This window comes from Nipponia nippon, unplaced genomic scaffold (genome assembly GCF_047370975.1).
Source record: "Nipponia nippon isolate SJK-2023a ecotype South Korea unplaced genomic scaffold, ASM4737097v1 scaffold_5, whole genome shotgun sequence".
Taxonomy (NCBI): Eukaryota; Metazoa; Chordata; class Aves; order Pelecaniformes; family Threskiornithidae; genus Nipponia; species Nipponia nippon.
Window position 1 is genome coordinate 2,549,297 of NW_028262369.1, and position 17,092 is coordinate 2,566,388.

The 17,092-nt window shown below is 43.2% G+C and overlaps 1 protein-coding gene across 14 annotated transcripts in view; it reads left to right on the forward strand.

Moving 5' to 3' along the window:
- The window catches only part of ADCY9 (adenylate cyclase 9), a 102,513-nt gene that overhangs the window by 47,839 nt on the left and 37,582 nt on the right, over positions 1–17,092 (forward strand). For 12 of the 14 annotated variants that reach the window (XR_015698902.1, XR_015698896.1, XR_015698895.1 and 9 more), the window contains exons 2-4: positions 3,877–4,049; positions 9,364–9,468; positions 13,879–14,096. Coding sequence is in view for 4 of the 14 variants with exons in the window: in XM_009477295.2 (XP_009475570.2) it covers positions 3,877–4,049; positions 9,364–9,468; positions 13,879–14,096 (496 nt within the window). In the remaining 10 variants the exon portion in view is untranslated. The remainder of the gene's footprint in view (positions 1–3,876; positions 4,050–9,363; positions 9,469–13,878; positions 14,097–17,092) is intronic. The other 2 variants (XM_087732661.1, XM_087732662.1) reach the window with 2 other exon arrangements.

The following is a 17,092-nucleotide window of genomic DNA, read 5'->3' on the forward strand; positions in this document are numbered from 1 at the left end:
TGCCCTGCCTGCGCCCATGTTACTGAACTTCCCCGTTGCTCTGCAACGACCGGGTTTTCTCACGCTACGGAAACCAGGTTGAAGACTGGGATGTTTATACACAGCCTTATTTATACTTTTGTTTATTTTTGTGCATACAGAAAATAATTTGTGTGTGAGTGCATGCGTATTATTTTTTTTATTGTTATTAAGAGTATTTTTTAGTGTTTGGGATGGTTTTCTGTTTTTATAAGCTCAGAGAAATGCCACTGATAAAAAGAAAAGCTAACTGAAGGAGCCAAGTATAGCAATTCCTTCATGCTTCTAAAATTCAGCGTTAGTGGGACTAATGAACCCACTGTAGTTGTACGGAGATCTCACCTGTTAACTATTTTGCCAAAAATCGACTTTACGGACACTGCCATGTCAATACTCAAAATGGTTGAATTCCAGAAACGAGTGGTTTGGCTCAGCATGCGGGAGCTGTTACTCTTTGTAACGCTTACAGATTTTTCACAACTTGAAGACAAGTGAAGGAAATGGCTTGTGTTTCTCAAAGATAGATGATCCAGCTCATTTTTCCCCCAGGGCAGAAAATACTATATACATGAAATTAGTGCGCTGGGGGGCGGGTGGTTGTAGCCGGTTCCCCATCTTTGCTTCCAAGAGCCATCTCTGGAAAAAGCAGAAACACGCTGCAGGATAAAGCCTGCCAGAGTACAGATTTGCTATCAGGCAGTTTGAGGTTGTCTTATTTTTCAGCATTTATTTGGAATAAATTTGGGGGAAGGGAACGAGTATAAGATTAAGAATGGCAGGAGGGGAAGAAAGGCTGAGCTTTGCCTTTATAAACGGCATTATAAGCATCTCATAACACTTTCTTCACTGCCGTGCCTTGACTTACATCGTTGCGCAGCAACGCGCCAAAAATTGCACTGTGTTTGCTGGTTTTCACATAAAATAGCAGCTCCTCCATCGTTGGCTTATTAATTTAATATTGTCTCGTTACCTAATGGATTTAAACGTGCTGCGTGCTGGTGTGAATGTTTTTCACTCCGTACGCCGTTGTATGGAAAATGACAGTGTGGATTGTACTAATTCACTGGAGGAGGAGGAACACTGTTCTCGTATAATACATTTTAGTTACATCGATACAGTTCTACTGAATTAACGATCCCTTCTTTTATACCGGAATATTTCAGACCGAACGTGGGAGTTGCTTTGTGAAGTGTCAGAGAGTTGCAAGGAGTACTAAAGCAAATCAAATTTTCCTATCATAAGAAGGATTTAATAACAAACAAAGTATTAGGTAGGCAATGTTCGTCAAGTTCTGTAAAGCTGAAAGATTTTTACACCTCCTAATTTTCCAAAAGTTTACAAAAATAACCTTTTTTTTTTTTTTTTCTTACTTGCTCTCCTGAGACCCTGCCCTTCCATTCAGCGCTAGGAGAAGCCCTGCTGACTTCTTACTAAACGCGTGCTGCCATTCTGCAGGATATTGGCTTTTCTTTGTCCGATTCCAAATTACCCATTTTTGAGTAACGCTCCCTGTTCGGCGGACGTGGCGGGGCTGGGGAGCGCGAGGAGGCAATAAAGAGATTTTTATAGTCAGTTCTCGGTGCCAGCGCCCAGCCATTTTAGCCAACTTCAAACCTTGCAGCTGAAGCCTGCGGGACAAAGCGGGCGCGAGCGGCCGTCGATGCGAAACGCGGGGAGAGCGGCGGCGGGTTTGCCAGGGGAGGGGAGGACGAGGGGCGCAGGGGGCCGAGGAGCCGCGGCACGCTGCGGTTTCAGGTTGGGGCGAGGGTGGATTCCGCTTTCCCAAACCCCTTTTCAGTTACTGGCGTACCGCAGCCTTTTCCCTTTTTCCTCGGTGTTCAGCTCAAACTGGAGATAATTTTACTGTATGCAACAGATAGATGAAATAATCACGCTACGCAGCGCAGTAAGGCATAAAAAGTGCCTTTTCAAAAATACAAAGAAAATATGTTTGTCTAGAATAAAAATAGGGGACTAATAGGAGTGGTAAAATAATCCTGATGCTTTAAGGTAGCTTTTAAAAATAGGAGTAGTAAGCTTAATGCTCTAGCTTTTACCACAGTAAACGTATAATTGTAAGCTGATTGTGGTGAATTCCTTAAGTGACAACCCCCATCAATATAAGTTTTAAAGAGACAGCCCAACATCTGGAAGCCAGCAGCAGCTCAGGATTTTATTAAGCAGCACTGCCAAATAAAATCCGAGCGCTACTATAAGCGATATAAAAATAAAGATTGGCTTATAGCGTAACATCTCAAATAGGAGAGGGAGTGCTCCGGAGCTCGGAGAGGCTGTGAGAACACTGTCGCTTTCCCAGCGGCTTCGGAGCCTGAAGCTGAAATGGTTGAGGCAGAAGCGGGTTTCTGCGTTGGTTGTAGAAGTGTTCAGGAGCTGAAGTTACTGGCGGAATAAACAGAGAAACTGCAAAATTGCTATTAGGAATAAATATTTAATAACATTTATTATAATTACATAATAATATAGTAAATATTCAATAAATAAATATTACTTATTGGAAAGGTTATAGACAAAGTACTGCCTGTGTTACACATTGCAGACGAAAAAAAGGTTTATAGAATACGGTTTTCTGTCTGTAACGAAGGTTATGAGAGAATGACCTTATCGCCGCGAACAGAAACCTGCCCTCTTCCAAGGGCGGCAACTTGACATAGTTATTTCCAGCTTTCGTCCTGCGGGCGGAGGCAGTTGAGCGCAGTCGATGGCTGTGACAGTCGTGTGTCTGGCTGCAACTGGGTGACAAATATCAGAAAAAGGGAGGGGGGTGATGCACGGCCGACCCAAATACAAACCCTGCCGCCGGCCGTGAGCGAGAGGTCGGCCGCAGAATCACGGGGGACAGCAGTCTCTGGTACCGCAAAATAACGAGCGCTTTCCAGTTCTGTGAGCTGATGACCTCCGCGCTTTTCGGAGCGCATCCGTGCCCTTCCTTGCTGAGTGGGAGATTTCCCATACGCTGGCAATAAAACGAACTCGTTTGAATTCAGAAAGCAGCGTGATTAGTAGCTCCTTCTTAGTCTTTGTGCCTAGAAATAACCCAGAACTTCATAATGCAAAGTTTCAAGGAAGTAAAATAAATGATCTTCTAAACAAAATTCAGATTTTTTTTTTTTTTTAACAGGTTTTTGATACAGCGTGGTATTTACCAGCCTGGCCTTTAATATTGGATCTGCTTTCCAATTATGCTTCAATTCATACAACAGTTGCAGAGAGCGTGTGTGGGCGTACGTGCGAGAGATTGATTTTGTTCTTTAAAAATGTGAAGTCTGCACTAACTATGAAAACCCATCAGAATTTCTAGCACTTAAACGCCATTTCCTTTCTCAAAGTGCTGCCAGCGTTAAGCGATCTTCACGACATCTCTCTGTCAAATGGAGAGTGCAAGCGGAGCAATACATGCTGATTTTTCAGAAGTAGAATGTCAACACAGATATCGCTGATAAACAGGCTGCAAATCCTTTCCAGAAGTAAAGAGTTAATGCGAGACCTCAAATTACAACCTGGAAGTGAATACATAAGGTCTTAGTTCTGTTTTTCGGAAGTAGATGAGTGAAAAGGGAGTAAAGACAGTACGTGAGTCCTGGCTGTTGCTGTGTGTTGGAGCAGTCTCTTGTGTCTGGGACAGCAGATGTTGGGCAGTCCTCATTGCCACCGCTTTACACAGAGCATCTTTATATTCCTGGTGTTTGTTCCCAGCCACTGCCTTTTCGTGTGCTGTGTTCCCAAGCCTTGATAGTGCTTTGATAGTTACCTTATTTCATATCAGAGAAGTCCAAAGGAGTGTTATTTTTGTCTTTCTTGCGTTTCTGACTGTTCATTTATTTTTTTTTTTTCCTGTAGGTTTGAAAACCTACCTGATCTCTGGTCAGAAGGTGAAGGAGCCTCACTGCAGCTGTTCACAAGCGTTGCTTCCCGGCTTGGAGGCCGGAGACGGAGGCAGGGTACAGGGAGCATCGTCAGCCGAGAACGCCGGTGACTTGACAAAGACTCTCAAACCTGCCGAAAAACCTAAGGTGAGTTCTTGTATCAAACCCAAGCAGCGTGGATCTCAAACTGGGCAAACCAGGGAGAGATGTGTGGATAGGGAAACCTTACTGGTTTGTTCATGCACTGCTTTATGTATTTGTATGTGTGTGTGTATATGTATATGTATGTATGTGTATGTGTGTGTATATACATACAGTGACAAAATATAGTTTGAGGGACACAAAAATTTACAAAGTAAAATGCCTTGCCAATTGACGAGGAATCCCCAAAGTAAGGTGAACACTTTTTAAAGGTGGTTTCAAAGATTATTTTTTTTTATTATTTTTTAATATATTTCAGAACTGAGAGGTCAATGCTGCTTTTTCAATGGTCTTGATTTTCTGGGGGAATAAAGAATATGCTTTAAGCAGCTACTCTAACTTCTGTGAATTTCTGCTTTTGCTGCACCCTGCTTCTGCCATTGCTCTATCGCGCAGGTCATGTACCTGTGAACCTTTTCAAATAAGTATATAGCAGACACCCCCCCAAAAAATAACGGGATTGTTTGTGCGGTGGGAGAAAATGCTCCGGCAGGCCATGAGATTGTGTTTTGTCTGCTTGCTCTAGAAACCTATATCTGGAACTGAGGGCAATGATTTGTATGGATTCAGCTTAGAGAAATGATGACATTTTGTTATGTTCACACCTCTCGCAAGATCTCTTGACAAGGAAATCTGTGAAACAATGTGCTTTGCTTCGAAGCTTTGCTGTTACTCTCCACCTTCCAGCTCAGAACAGATTTCCCAAACAACAGATGTCTGTTCCCTGTTTTCATTTGTGCTAAGATTTCCTCCTCCGGGGTTGCCTGAGCTGGGCACGAAGGTCAGAACCACAGGTGGTCATCTGCAGGTCACTGTCCTTAGGCTTCAGTGTGTTTAGTCCTGAGCGGATCTCTTCACCACGGGTTTGAGATTTAGCTGACGGAGTGGACGAGGGGGTGACTTTCATGCTGCTCCATTTTTGCTGCTCGTATGTTGGTCGTCTGGGTTAGAAGGGCATGAGTTGGGCACGTTTACCCTGCCTCTGTGCCAGGTTTTAATTTTGGAGTAAAACCACTGGATTGCAAGTGAGATGAGCTGGAAAGCTAGCCCAAAGATATGGTCCAAAGTTAAGTGAGCTCCTTACAGAGCAAGCCAGGGCTGTCTAACTACAGAAGGTAGCTGTAACCATCTTTATTCCTCCCCAAAATACGCGCTGTGTGTGGTTTGACTGCATTCAGGTTGCTGGTGATACTTTTCCATTCCTTCTCCCGTGTAAGAAAGAATATATTTGGCATCCCTCAGGCACCACCTTTCCAGCTCTCTTGTCTTTCACTGAAGGTACTAGCAAATAAGGTAGGAAAATACATCTCGGAGCAGTCAGTGGGTGTCTGTACAAATAAGCCTGTCTGTGCGGCCCGGTGCGTGGCCACGCAGAGGTACAGATGTGACAGTAAGGGGTAGAAACTCCTTTATTTCAAGTAGTGAAAGAAGAAGAATGTACCAAGTGGAGCAGTATTACTGAGCTGCCTGTCCGTGGAGCAGAAGGGAGAGAGGAGGGATTAAAGCAGTAAAACTAAGGCTGCTGTCCTGAGAGAAAGCGAGGATGCCTTCTTAATGTCAGCCAGCAAAGTAAGCTGTAACTTGAGGACCGTGAAACTGCAGCAGGCTACAGGACTGACCTGACTGCAGCTAGGATTTGATAAAATTTGTTATGTATTAACTTGTGCTACACGCTGTTAAAATGACTCAAGTCCCAAATGAAATCTGTTGTTAAGGCTCAGCTGTGGTATGTGTTTTCTAAAACACGGGGTGACTTTACTCTGCAGAACCGTGGATACAGATGCACCGCTATTCCTAAACATTCCTAAACATCCTATGCAATGCGGAGGCATGCTGCTGGCCCACGATGTTTTGTTTACTGCCTAGTCCCCGATTTTCTGCTCTGGGACCGTCTTGGCTGGGTGTTCATTGCTGTTTAAATGCTGAATGATGGTCTGCACAGTGCGAAAGTGGCTGCCTGAGTAAGTGAAGGAGAAGCTAAAAGCTGCTTCAGAAGAGCACCTAGGACAAGCACCAGCTCAGTTTCAGCCTTCTTGGATACCCTCTCCACCGTTGTGCTAAATCTACTGCATCGAGTTTATGCTTAGAGGTACCTGGTTTTATTCATCACCATGAGCACTGTGGGTCTGGCCAGCGATTTCCTAAGCAGCCTCACAACTCTTTGAAAATAGCGTGCCTGTCTTCCCCAAAATACACGGATGCTGGAGTGAATTTTGAATGACCCCAAAGTCAGCTTTTCCCTGCGGTCTGATAAGCATCCGTATAATGCATGCCACAGACCGTGTCAGAATGCGTATAGCATAGTGATGAAGCAATCGTGCGAACGCTGAGCACTTACTCAAAAACGTGTTCTGCAACTGTAGTTGCAGCATGGGAGCACAAAGCGTGCTTGCTTCTCACAGCGTGGCGAGGTGCAGGTGTATTCCCAATTCCGCAGAGCGTCTCCGAGCGTAGATGTGCACCAGCCTTCTCTCTGCTGGGTAGTCTGTTGTTGGAGTGATTGCGGCCCCGAGAAGGCTGGGTCAAGCTTTCAAGGAATGTTAAATTTGCCAGCCATGCTAGAGTAGGTCTTACAGTGTTAAATAAATAAATATATATGTATATTAAAAAATCCCCACAAAGAACAACTGTGCAATTTAATCACAGATCATGCACAATTTTTGAAAAGGAGTGGGTTTCTTTCTTACAAGGGTTTGGGTTTTTTTTCTTTTTAAAGCCTGCAGCTTGCTGGTAGGGTCTGGAGATAATAATTTGCAAAAGAATCATGACTTACATGCCAACTGTTTTAAATACAAAGCTGTAAACAGTGTCAGTGTAGGAGGAGATGACTCCAGCTCTGCAGAAGAGACTAAGTAGGAGGGGCAAAATTACAGGCAAGTTGAAATATTTTTGTTTTAAAGGGAGTGAGTGGCCATATTGGATGCAAAAGATGACTTTCACATTTTTGGGCTTGAGCGGATGTCCTAGCGGACAAGATCTGTTAAGGAAAGTCAGGAAGGAGAACGCAACAGTAATTGATCCGTGAAAGGAATTGTATTTCCTCCTCTCCACCACTGTATCTGTAGTTCATTTAATTGCAAACCTTGTTGCAGTATGGATATCAATAAAATGCGTGTACATAATTAAAACGGTGAAGATAGAGGCTAAAAACGATAAGTAAATCTATAATAGCAGCTGATTTTTTGAATGAAAACGTTGTAACTTGCTTAACCGGTTTTGGTATCAGTTTATTTTCCCTATCATATTTTATAACATCCATTACTTGACTGGGAATCAGAAGCTGTTGTAAAAACGTTTTAATCATCTCTTGGTATGAAAACAGAAAGTACTTTTCCTTGTCTTGGTGTTTGCTGAAAGCGCGTTAATGTATTATTCATCGCGATGAGGTCACAGAGGCAGTGAGGTCGTGCGAGTGTCTGCAGTAGAGAATGAAGTTAATGGCACTGACTTGAGCACGTCGGGTACGTCAGATGGACTTCTGCCGCTTCCCAAAAGGTCGGGCTGCTTTCCTCAGATTTTTCTCTTCTCATTCAACCCCAGGAGCTAAGCGTTTGGGGTGACCTTGCTGATTTATTAGCAAGATCAAACAGGGAGTATTTTCTTTGTTTTTGATGTTAGAGGTATTTGGTTTTGCTAACTCACTAATGCTCTAGGAGCATCGGAGGCTCGTTAGCCCATCATCATATTAGTTTTTAAAGCCATATAACATTGCCTTCCACAGAGTGGCCAAGGCATTAATGACATTTAGTCCTAGGTTATTTTTTAAACAAAACCATTTAAGAACCGACTTTGTAGTTTCTTCAAGTACGCTGGTGTTTGTTCAGACCGTACAGGTTCAGAACTGAATGGAACTTGCTTATCTGATGCCGGATTAGGAAACTCAGTCGTTTCAGTGCCCCAACCCAGACCCTGCTCCTGAGGAGCAGCGGGTATGATGGTCTGCTGGCTGCTAAGAAGGCTCAGCGTCTTCGTGAAAGCCTTTGAGAGGCTTTATTGAGGGATTAGGTGGATCAGCAGTCATAGGAAGAGTGGGCTGGGAGAAATGCCATGCCGTAACAACCTGAAAATTGAAGATGCTGCGTGATTTGATGTCGGGTGTGACACCAGAGATGGAAAAGTCAGTTCTGAAAAAGACATAGACACTGATCACTGAAACAGGGAGTGAACCTAAAGGCAGTTGTCGCCGTGTTTTTGGACCAGCGGAATGATACCCTACAGGGGCCTGAACCAGTCCAGAATAAACAGATAAAATGGATGTGGGGTGTTGAGCTTGGGACAAAAGGTTCAAGTTGCTTGTTGGAAAGTTTGTGAAGGAGTTTAGTGGATCGTCTACCGCCATTGAGTATAGTGCGCTGAATTTAGCATGCTGTTCCCGGTGACTGGTGTCTCTGTACCCATTCGTAGACTTCTGGGAAGCCTGGCCACCTCCAGAGGAGAGGAATCGCCAGTAGGGATCAGACACGGGGACCCTCCAGTGCAGCGTCCTGCCTGTACACGGCCAGGGCTGGAGAGAAGTATGACAAACTTGCAAGATACAGATAGGGGGTTAATTCCCCTTACGAAGATCACATTTTAACTCTAAGGGGTTAGGTTGTTTTAAAAGCTGAAGTGTGATGTTTTAGGTTGCTCCTAAAATGCATAACCTGCAACTATTACAAGTCCTGATGTTTTTGCTTTTGTTGTTTCCTTGTTTCCCGTGACGTTTGCTTGGTGTTCGGCTTCAACAACATACGACAGCCCGAGCTCCACTCTCCTGTCTTAGAGCACTATACGAAAAAGTATTTCCCTTTATTAGTTTCAGATGTATTGCTTTCCATTTCCCTGTACTGTTCATAATGCATCATGGTGTTCTGTGCTTTTTTTGAATTTTGCTGCCTTTTGTGCCAAGTCTTCACTCAATGCCATTCAGATACTTTTGCAGGCAGCTTTTAAACCAGAAAATTGCAATTCTCTCACGAAAGAGTATTTTGTTCTTCTTGGGGAGGTCCTTTACTAGTATGCAGTGATTACAGTATATCTGTGATCTTACACTAATAAAGCTTTCCTGGGTTAGATCTGGCTTCAGTAAACAGAAAATCTGTGATTTATTTTTGAAATTATGCATTCTGTTCCAAGCAAATTTTTCTCCCTGCTTCCCATTCTGTAGCTTTGTTTATCTTTTAACCATGCCGCAAGTATCCAAGTGGACCGGATTATAAATTGCATAATATTACGAGGACACCAGAATGTTCCTGGCTAAATTTTTTTTGTCTCATTGCAGCCTTGCCCTTCATGTAGTACCACCCTTGCTCCCCACTGCGATGTCAGCATAGATGAAGGAGCTATCCAAAATGGTTGTCAGGATGAGCATAAAAACAGTACAAAGGTAATTTAAGTATTTATCATATTATCCCTTCTTTTCCCTTATTTCTCTGCGTCAGTTAGCTTTCTCATTTTTCTATTGCTATTCCTTTATTCAAGCTCTTAAGCAGCAGAACTAGTTTTGATTTTGAGCAGTTGAATTCTAAAATTTAGTTGAGCCCCCCCCCAAATTTTCAAAATTAGTAATTTTATGGGCCCAGTTCGATACCGAAAAGGACCTAAAATTTGGGCTCTCTAAATCATGTTGAAGCTGCCCAAAGAAAGAGGCACAAACAACACTACCACGCTCTCCATCCCTTACGCCAGTTGGCTGTGTGTCACCTAGCCACAAGTTACACCTATGTCTTGCCAACGTCTTCTGCATCGTAGCTCTAAGCTAAGACAGCGTCGTTCCTGTTCACGCCTGCAGCTGCCATTCACAGCATCTCAGTCAGTTTGCATCCTCTTTCTGACCGACAAATACAGCATCGTACATATCCAGCATGCTGCTGCCAAGATTGCTTTCCTTGCCTGTTGCTTAGATGTTCTCGCTGAAGCCACCTACCTCTCTACAATACCAGGCGGTACCTGTTTGTCATCTTGTTCGTGCCCTTCGTAACCCCTCTGCTCTGCCTGTCGCCTCTCACTCCTTCCTGAGTATTAAGCTCCTGCCTAAATGCAGGCTGGGTACCAGCGCTCATCACCTGATTGTTATATTTTCAAATCACATTTAATGCTTTCCCTTGCTGGGGAGAATCATTTTATAAACACGTTCAGAGATAACTGTCTTGGTTGTTTTTTTCTTCACATCTGTCTTTACAACTCATCTCGCATCTAGAGCTAACGGAAAAACTTGCCAGCATTTATTCTGCTGCTGAGCTCTACCGCATGAATCTGTGTTTGTCCCTCCGCTCTCTCCCTGTATTTGACCTGTTGTCTCCTATGCTTAAACTGTAAGCTCAGAAGCAGGGGCTGCCTTACTGTACTGGACCAAAATGGTTTGTAACACAGTAGACCATGTTCTGTGCCAGGGTTCCTAGGAAACAGCCTGGGAAATAAATAAAATAATAATCCCTTCAGCTCTGAGGGAGATAGAGCAGAGTGGCCAGCAGGTACTGGTCTCGGAACAGCATGAGATCTTTAAGACAGAAAACACTGTGGGAGATGTGCCCAGGCTGCCAAGATGGTTTGCGTGAGATGCTTCTTCCCCAGGCTGCCTCTGCCCACGTGCCAGGGATCTCCAGGAACCGACTGCAAACACAGATTTTCCTTAGGTACCAACTGCCTCGTGTCGTGTGTTGTCTTCATCAGAATTATCCTTGAAGTTTCTTCCTGCTACAGCTGTATTAGCTTCACGTGTGTTAATCAGCAAGTCGTCTAACCTTGCTTAAAAGAGGTCTGTACAGTGCTGAATAAAATGTCCGTAATTTCACTGGAAGGAGCATGCTAGTGGAGACCAAATTGCGTGTCCTTCTTTGATTTGGTTTAGTTATGGCTAAGTCAAAAATTGGACCACTTAAGTGGCTACTGGTAACTCTGGGATGCTTGTTCAACCGAAAGCCTGAAGAACAGCTACGCGCACAAAGTTGCCGTCGCATTTGATTTCCACATCTCCTCTGCAGTCTCAGCTTTCTTGGGAAGAAGAGCCATAAGCTGCCTCTACCCATCTCTGGAGCCTTCCCATGCCATGTCACTGCGCCTGGCCCTGCAGTACTCGTGTCCCCTGTCTTTAGGGAACGTTAATGGTGTTCACCGCGTCCTTGGACCTTCGTGGGTCCCAACAGCCTCTGGAGCCTCCCTGTCTCTTGATGAGAGGAAACTCATGGTACATCAAATCTCCGAGTGCTCAAAAAAAACCTGCACAGCCTGTTGCCATCAGAAACTACAGTAATGTTGGAGCTAACAGCGTTTAATAAATAGGGATTTTCTCCTTACACACAAACAGTTTCCCACTCTAATCCGCTCCTGTTAAGATTAACAGAGTGGAGACAGCACGAGAAAACCTTGAGCTGACTGAAAGGAAGAATTTTCTTAGGGATTTGAGCCTTTGCCAAGGGGCTCAAGAGAAAAGGCCAAGAGAAGTCCATGCTGACCTTCTCTGAAAGAGCAGAAATTTTCACTGCATTCTTCAGATGAACTTGAAGAACAGACAGGGAAAGCAAACAGTGCACAGGAGTCCATATCTTTTATTTGAGCTGCTCAGAGCAAAAATTGTGCTCTCTCGGTTACTGCTTTTCAAGTAACGACGTCTGCTGCAGGGGTGAGGAAAAGGAGACAGATTCTTTAAAAAAAAAAAAAAATTATAACTATGACCTTCATTTTTTTTTTTAGGCCTCAAGTTGTTCTGGAAAGTGCTCTGAGCAAATAGAATCTTTAGCACAAATTAAAAAAAAAAAACAAACAACGAAGACACTTCACTTCTAGCAACCTTTTGGACAGTTCTCTTTGGTTTGCCTTGTTAGTACTCCTCGTCTCGACAGCGGAGTGATTACCCTGGCACTGCAGTGTGTCTCCTGCTCCGGCGCCGTGCTCCCTCTGGGTAGGCTAGATAACCTGTTACCGTTGCAGGAGGACTTGCTCTGAAGCTGCTGAACGTTTTTCCCTTAGAAAAGAAACTGGTGACCTTTTATGTGAGAAGTTCTTGTGCCTCTGGCTTACCAGGAGAGTGCCCTTCTGTCATACACAAAGATCTGTCTGGTCCAAGAGTTTTTGCTCTGCTTTTGCGAAGATACGTGTTGCTGAAATCACCTTTCTCTCTGTTGATTACGTTCTTTAGCAAAACATTGGCAGCATACCAAGGTAACTACTAAATTTCCTATTCTGCTTCGTCAGCTGCTGTCACTGGGCTGTGAACACCTGCAAGCTGCCAAAACAACTGCTGTCAGTGGTAGAAGGGACTAGACCGGGAATCCTTTCCTCTCCTGGCTCCCAGCACGTGGCTGTAGGGGCTCACACCTCCATCGGGGCAGCCCGTGGGGTTGGGATCCTGCGTCCCTCCCGGGTGGGAGGAAAGGGAAGCACAGCCCACCTTCCTCCTGCTTTTCCTGTAGCTCCAGGGAACCGTTCCAACACACCTTGTTATGGCTTTCGCTCTTGAGGTCTTGGCAGTGATGGGGAGCCAAGCCCGAGTGCTTTCTGACTCTTCCCTGCACAAGGTGACGTTCTCCTGCTGCTCCATGAGTCTTGTATCTTCACTGGTTCCATCTGCACCTTTAATTACACCTGCCTATAGTCGTGTGCCTCGTTTGCTTTACAGGATAGATACACAAGGAGGTTGAATTAATTTTGCATGGGCAGCCAGAAACCAGATATTTCTTAACTTTAGCTAAGTTGATTTTACAATCTAAGTAAGATATTTCAGTGCGTGTGTTGGGGTGGTGATGATATTTATGGTATTTATTTATGGTCACTGTGGTGGCATCCAAGAATAGTCTTCTGGAGGAGCTTGTCACTGCTGTGCTGAGTGCTGTACAGGCAGAAACGAAGAAACTTCTGTCATGAGTGGGTTTCGGGATGAGGATAAATGATACGTGATACATGATAAGACATGGAGGGGGGAGATGAGCGTTCAAATATGCTAAGTTTGATATATGTTTGCATTTGAAAATGCTCCTGACTAACTGCAGTTCGCTTTCATTCTAACCATATTTAGTTGTCTAATTTTTTTGGTATTGCTTCAGTGCATATTGGTCTAGGTCAAAGAAAATGTAAAAGAAAGAACTTCAGTTTCCATGAAAATAGAATAATTTTTGGTTGAAAGTAATTTGTGTTTTCAAACGAATGAAAGCAGAATTGATAATACTGCGTAACTAAACTGTGTTGCAAAATTTAAAAATGCAGTACTAATTAATACAAAGGCAAAAGAAAACCAGAAAGAAGAAATATATCTTAGCCAGTGAAGAAACATAGTTTAATTTGCAGGATAATTTTTTTTTTGTAGGATGAGGAGACGTACAAAAGGGCTGTTCCCACAGGTAGGAGGAAGGAGGAGGCTCTGGCTGGGAAAGCAGCAGGGCTGTAGTGGTCAGTGGAAGGATCAGCAAGGGCCGGCAGAGTAAGTTGTCTCGTGAGCTGTGGAAAGATAGCACCGTTTCAGTAGGTATTTAAAAAGGTTTTCAGAAAAATCTTGACCTTAAGATGAGCGAGTGAAATTTGGGCTTATGGTTGGTCTTCCTTACGTGTGTGGAAACGTACTTTGTATTCTGCTCCTTGGAAACTTGGTACGTAACAAGCAAAAAGACAACAGCTCAATAGGCATGCACTTACAGAAGATGCGAATGACTACAAGGCAGGCGAAGTTAGGTCTTTGACGTGATCAGGTAAAAGCTCAGTGTGTTGAAGGAAGAATTTCTTTCAACTTCTGCTTCGTGAAATCTCGTGTCTACTTTCTCAACCGCTAATGTTCCCCTTGTATATTTTGCTTTCTATCATTCAGGCTCCAGGAGGACACAGTCCAAAGACTCAAAATGGACTTTTGAGTCCTCCACAGGAAGAAAAGCTCAGCAATAGTCAAACCTCGCTTTATGAAATGTTGCAGGAGAAAGGAAGATGGGGTGGAGTGAGCCTGGATCAATCAGCTCTCCTTCCTTTGAGGTTCAAAAACATCAGAGAAAAGACAGATGCTCACTTTGTGGATGTGATTAAAGAAGACAGGTAAGGAAAATCGAGCTGTACAATGTAAGATTGTATAAAGCAGAGAAGGCGGTAACAGGGGTCCCGTACCTTTAATCTTTATTTGTGTGCTTTTTGTCTAATGTTGATAATTATTGTTAACATATAACATGTTGTATATTTTCTGATCTTGGTCTATATTCTACTTAAACTACAGTAGGAACTTGATGTCAGAAGCATTCTGCTCAAGAATATGTAAAGCCAGGTTTTTCATCATTTCCATGGTCGAGGCTTCGAAAAGGAGAAATGCTCTTTAAATGACTTGTCATGAAGCTGAACTCTTATCTTTACATTCGAAAGTCCTCTTAATGCACATAGTATGTGCCTTCCTCTGCAATTAAAAGCGTAACAAAATCTGAACCACAAACCTCACATTTTTGTGTAGCAAAAGAACAACATCTGATAACATTGTGTGACTAGCTAATGCCTAGAAATCGTACTGGGCTTGGAAGCAGAATTAATAGGAGTGAATTCTCATGGACCTACTGCCTACCTACAGCATTTTGTAAAGTTAGATTCTCTCTCTCTTTCAAGCAAAAAACCCTTATTTTGGGCAGAGGAAAATACGTTCTCTAAACGTCAGTGTTGTGTGATTTTTGTAAACACACAACCGTGTCTCCCTTATTATGGCAGTGACTTGGCTGGATCAGCTAAACAGATAACTTGAGTTTGTTATTATTGATGGCTATTCTTATTTTTGCTTTGCTGCTTCCACTCAGATTAGGGGTATTTTATCTAAATATCCTTGAAACTGTATGCTCCTAGAGACTCCAGGCTGCTTGGAGCAGGGACACTGTCATCTTAACTGAAAACATGACTAAAGCAGGGAGAAGTGAGAGGAAGGGACACCAGTTCCTCTCCAGTCTCATATCTAGATTTTTTTCAGATTACTTTTCTCCTGTGGCCACCTTCAGTTAAAATTTAGGTTCCCCCCCCCCCCCCCTTTTTTTTTTTTGCCCCCTCTATGTGTGTTCTGTCATTAGTGGCTGAGAATAGGTGTTTAGCTGATATTTTCAAATATTAGAAGACAGAAGGATTGGGGAAGTCCAAATGTTGGCAGAAATCAGCAAAAACAAATTGGATTTTTGTTTAAAATGTAACTCGCACGCTGCAAATTTTAAGTTATAGAAGTAGCTTAATTTATGCCATTGGTTTGCTGAAGATACCTCGTTCAAGCTCTTGTGTTCCTGGTGCTTTCCTCATCCACTTAAAAAACGGATACTTCTTTCTGATTCGGAAAAAAGAAAAAGTAGGACCGTGGTTTGATATCAGTCAAAGCCTAGCTTTTTTTTTGTCTCAATTAAAGATCATCATTACCATATTAAGTGGGCCATTTCTTGTTGCCTGGGAAACTTCTCTACTGAGTTCAGTTCATGTAAACATAACTTTCCAAAAATAATCTTCCGATTAATTAGGTCTATGCAAAATGGTTTAAGCCTACCGTTTTACACTAATCCTTTTTAATGTTCCTCAACGTGAAGTTATATGTAATAAGTAATTTTAAAAACATTCTTGATCCCCTACTGTAAAACATAAGATATTGTTGGTCTTGACAAATGTAGTATCTACGAGGATGTTTGAATAGGAAATTTGAATTTTCTCCGGGAGGATTCTTCCCCTTTGTCATCTTACATGAAACCTCATTCGCAATAATAATCCTGGAGTTTTGCTGCTTTGGTTTTATCTTACTGCAAACCCAGCAGCAGCAAAGCGTGAGCTTCCCCTAGCACTGGGCAGCGATTTCCACTGTGGTGCACGCCGCCGGTGTTCTGATCTGTGATAGAAATTCGTATTAACAGAAAGTACCTAACCCAGATATGGTGATAAGGTCCATAAATTATTCACGCAGGCTTCCCGTGCAGCTGGGAAGAGTTAAACATATCCTAGGGCGGATTCAGGAGCCTGTACGCTGCGTTAGGGAGCTGCCCGGGGCTAGCCTGGAGGAGAGGCTGGGTACTGGTGATATTTTTCATTTCCCAGCCTCTTTCTCGAGTTTAGGTGTGTGGCTGAGAGTTTCACGAGTGGCCTCTTTGCGTGCCTTGGAGCTGATAGCTCAGCACAGTTCCAGTCGTCTTCAAAAATAGTAATAAAACCAGTGTTAGTGTGGCATGTTTGTATTATTGCATTATACAAGAATCTTTTTCATAGAAGTTACCAGTTTGCATCTTCTTACAACTTGATTATATCTATTTGGCAAACAGCGTATAGTTTGAGCTTTGAGTCTGGCTTTACTACAACCACTATAAAAATACCATTGCTTTGTTCATTGTAATCTGCATGTTACGGTGTATTTTAAAAGAAAACGATAGTGTATGAATGCAAAATGTTTAAACTTAATTTCATTGGGGGTACCCTCAAAGGATTCTTGCTTTTTAGATTTTTGTTTCCAAGAAAAATTAGGTATTCCTTAGGTTGTAAACCTTTTGAAGTACAAGAAAGAGGTACTCGCGTGCTAATCGGGACGGTACTTAGAAATGATCTCTTTAGACTTGGAGAGCAGAGTCCCAGGGAAATGCGGAGCTCCCCCCAGAAGCCAGGGTCTGTGCAGGTCTTCATCCCTGCCTTGGGTCAGCTTCCTCTTTAAATACTTCTAAAATTTGTTTCTTTCTTTCATCTCCCACTTCCCAGTCTTGCTTGATTCAGGGAAAACAGAAATCACTTGTGCTGGGGAGGCACAGCACCTCCTGGGAAGCAGATTATGTACTTGACTGTGTTTGGTCAACTAAACTGGGATCTTCCTCTTTGAGACAGACGACTATTAACATGGAGCTGGTCTGACGCGGTACGGCTGGCTGACGTCAGAAATGCTGCCTTCGCCCTGGTTTCATCGTGTCATACCTTCTGTTCCGTGCTGGCAAACGGGATTGTTCTTCCTACATCCTTAGACCATCACAGCTCCAGCACAACATCACCATACTCTATTGAGCTTCCCTGGAGGAAGAAAGTGAATTCAACAATATTTAAAAAAAAACCAACAA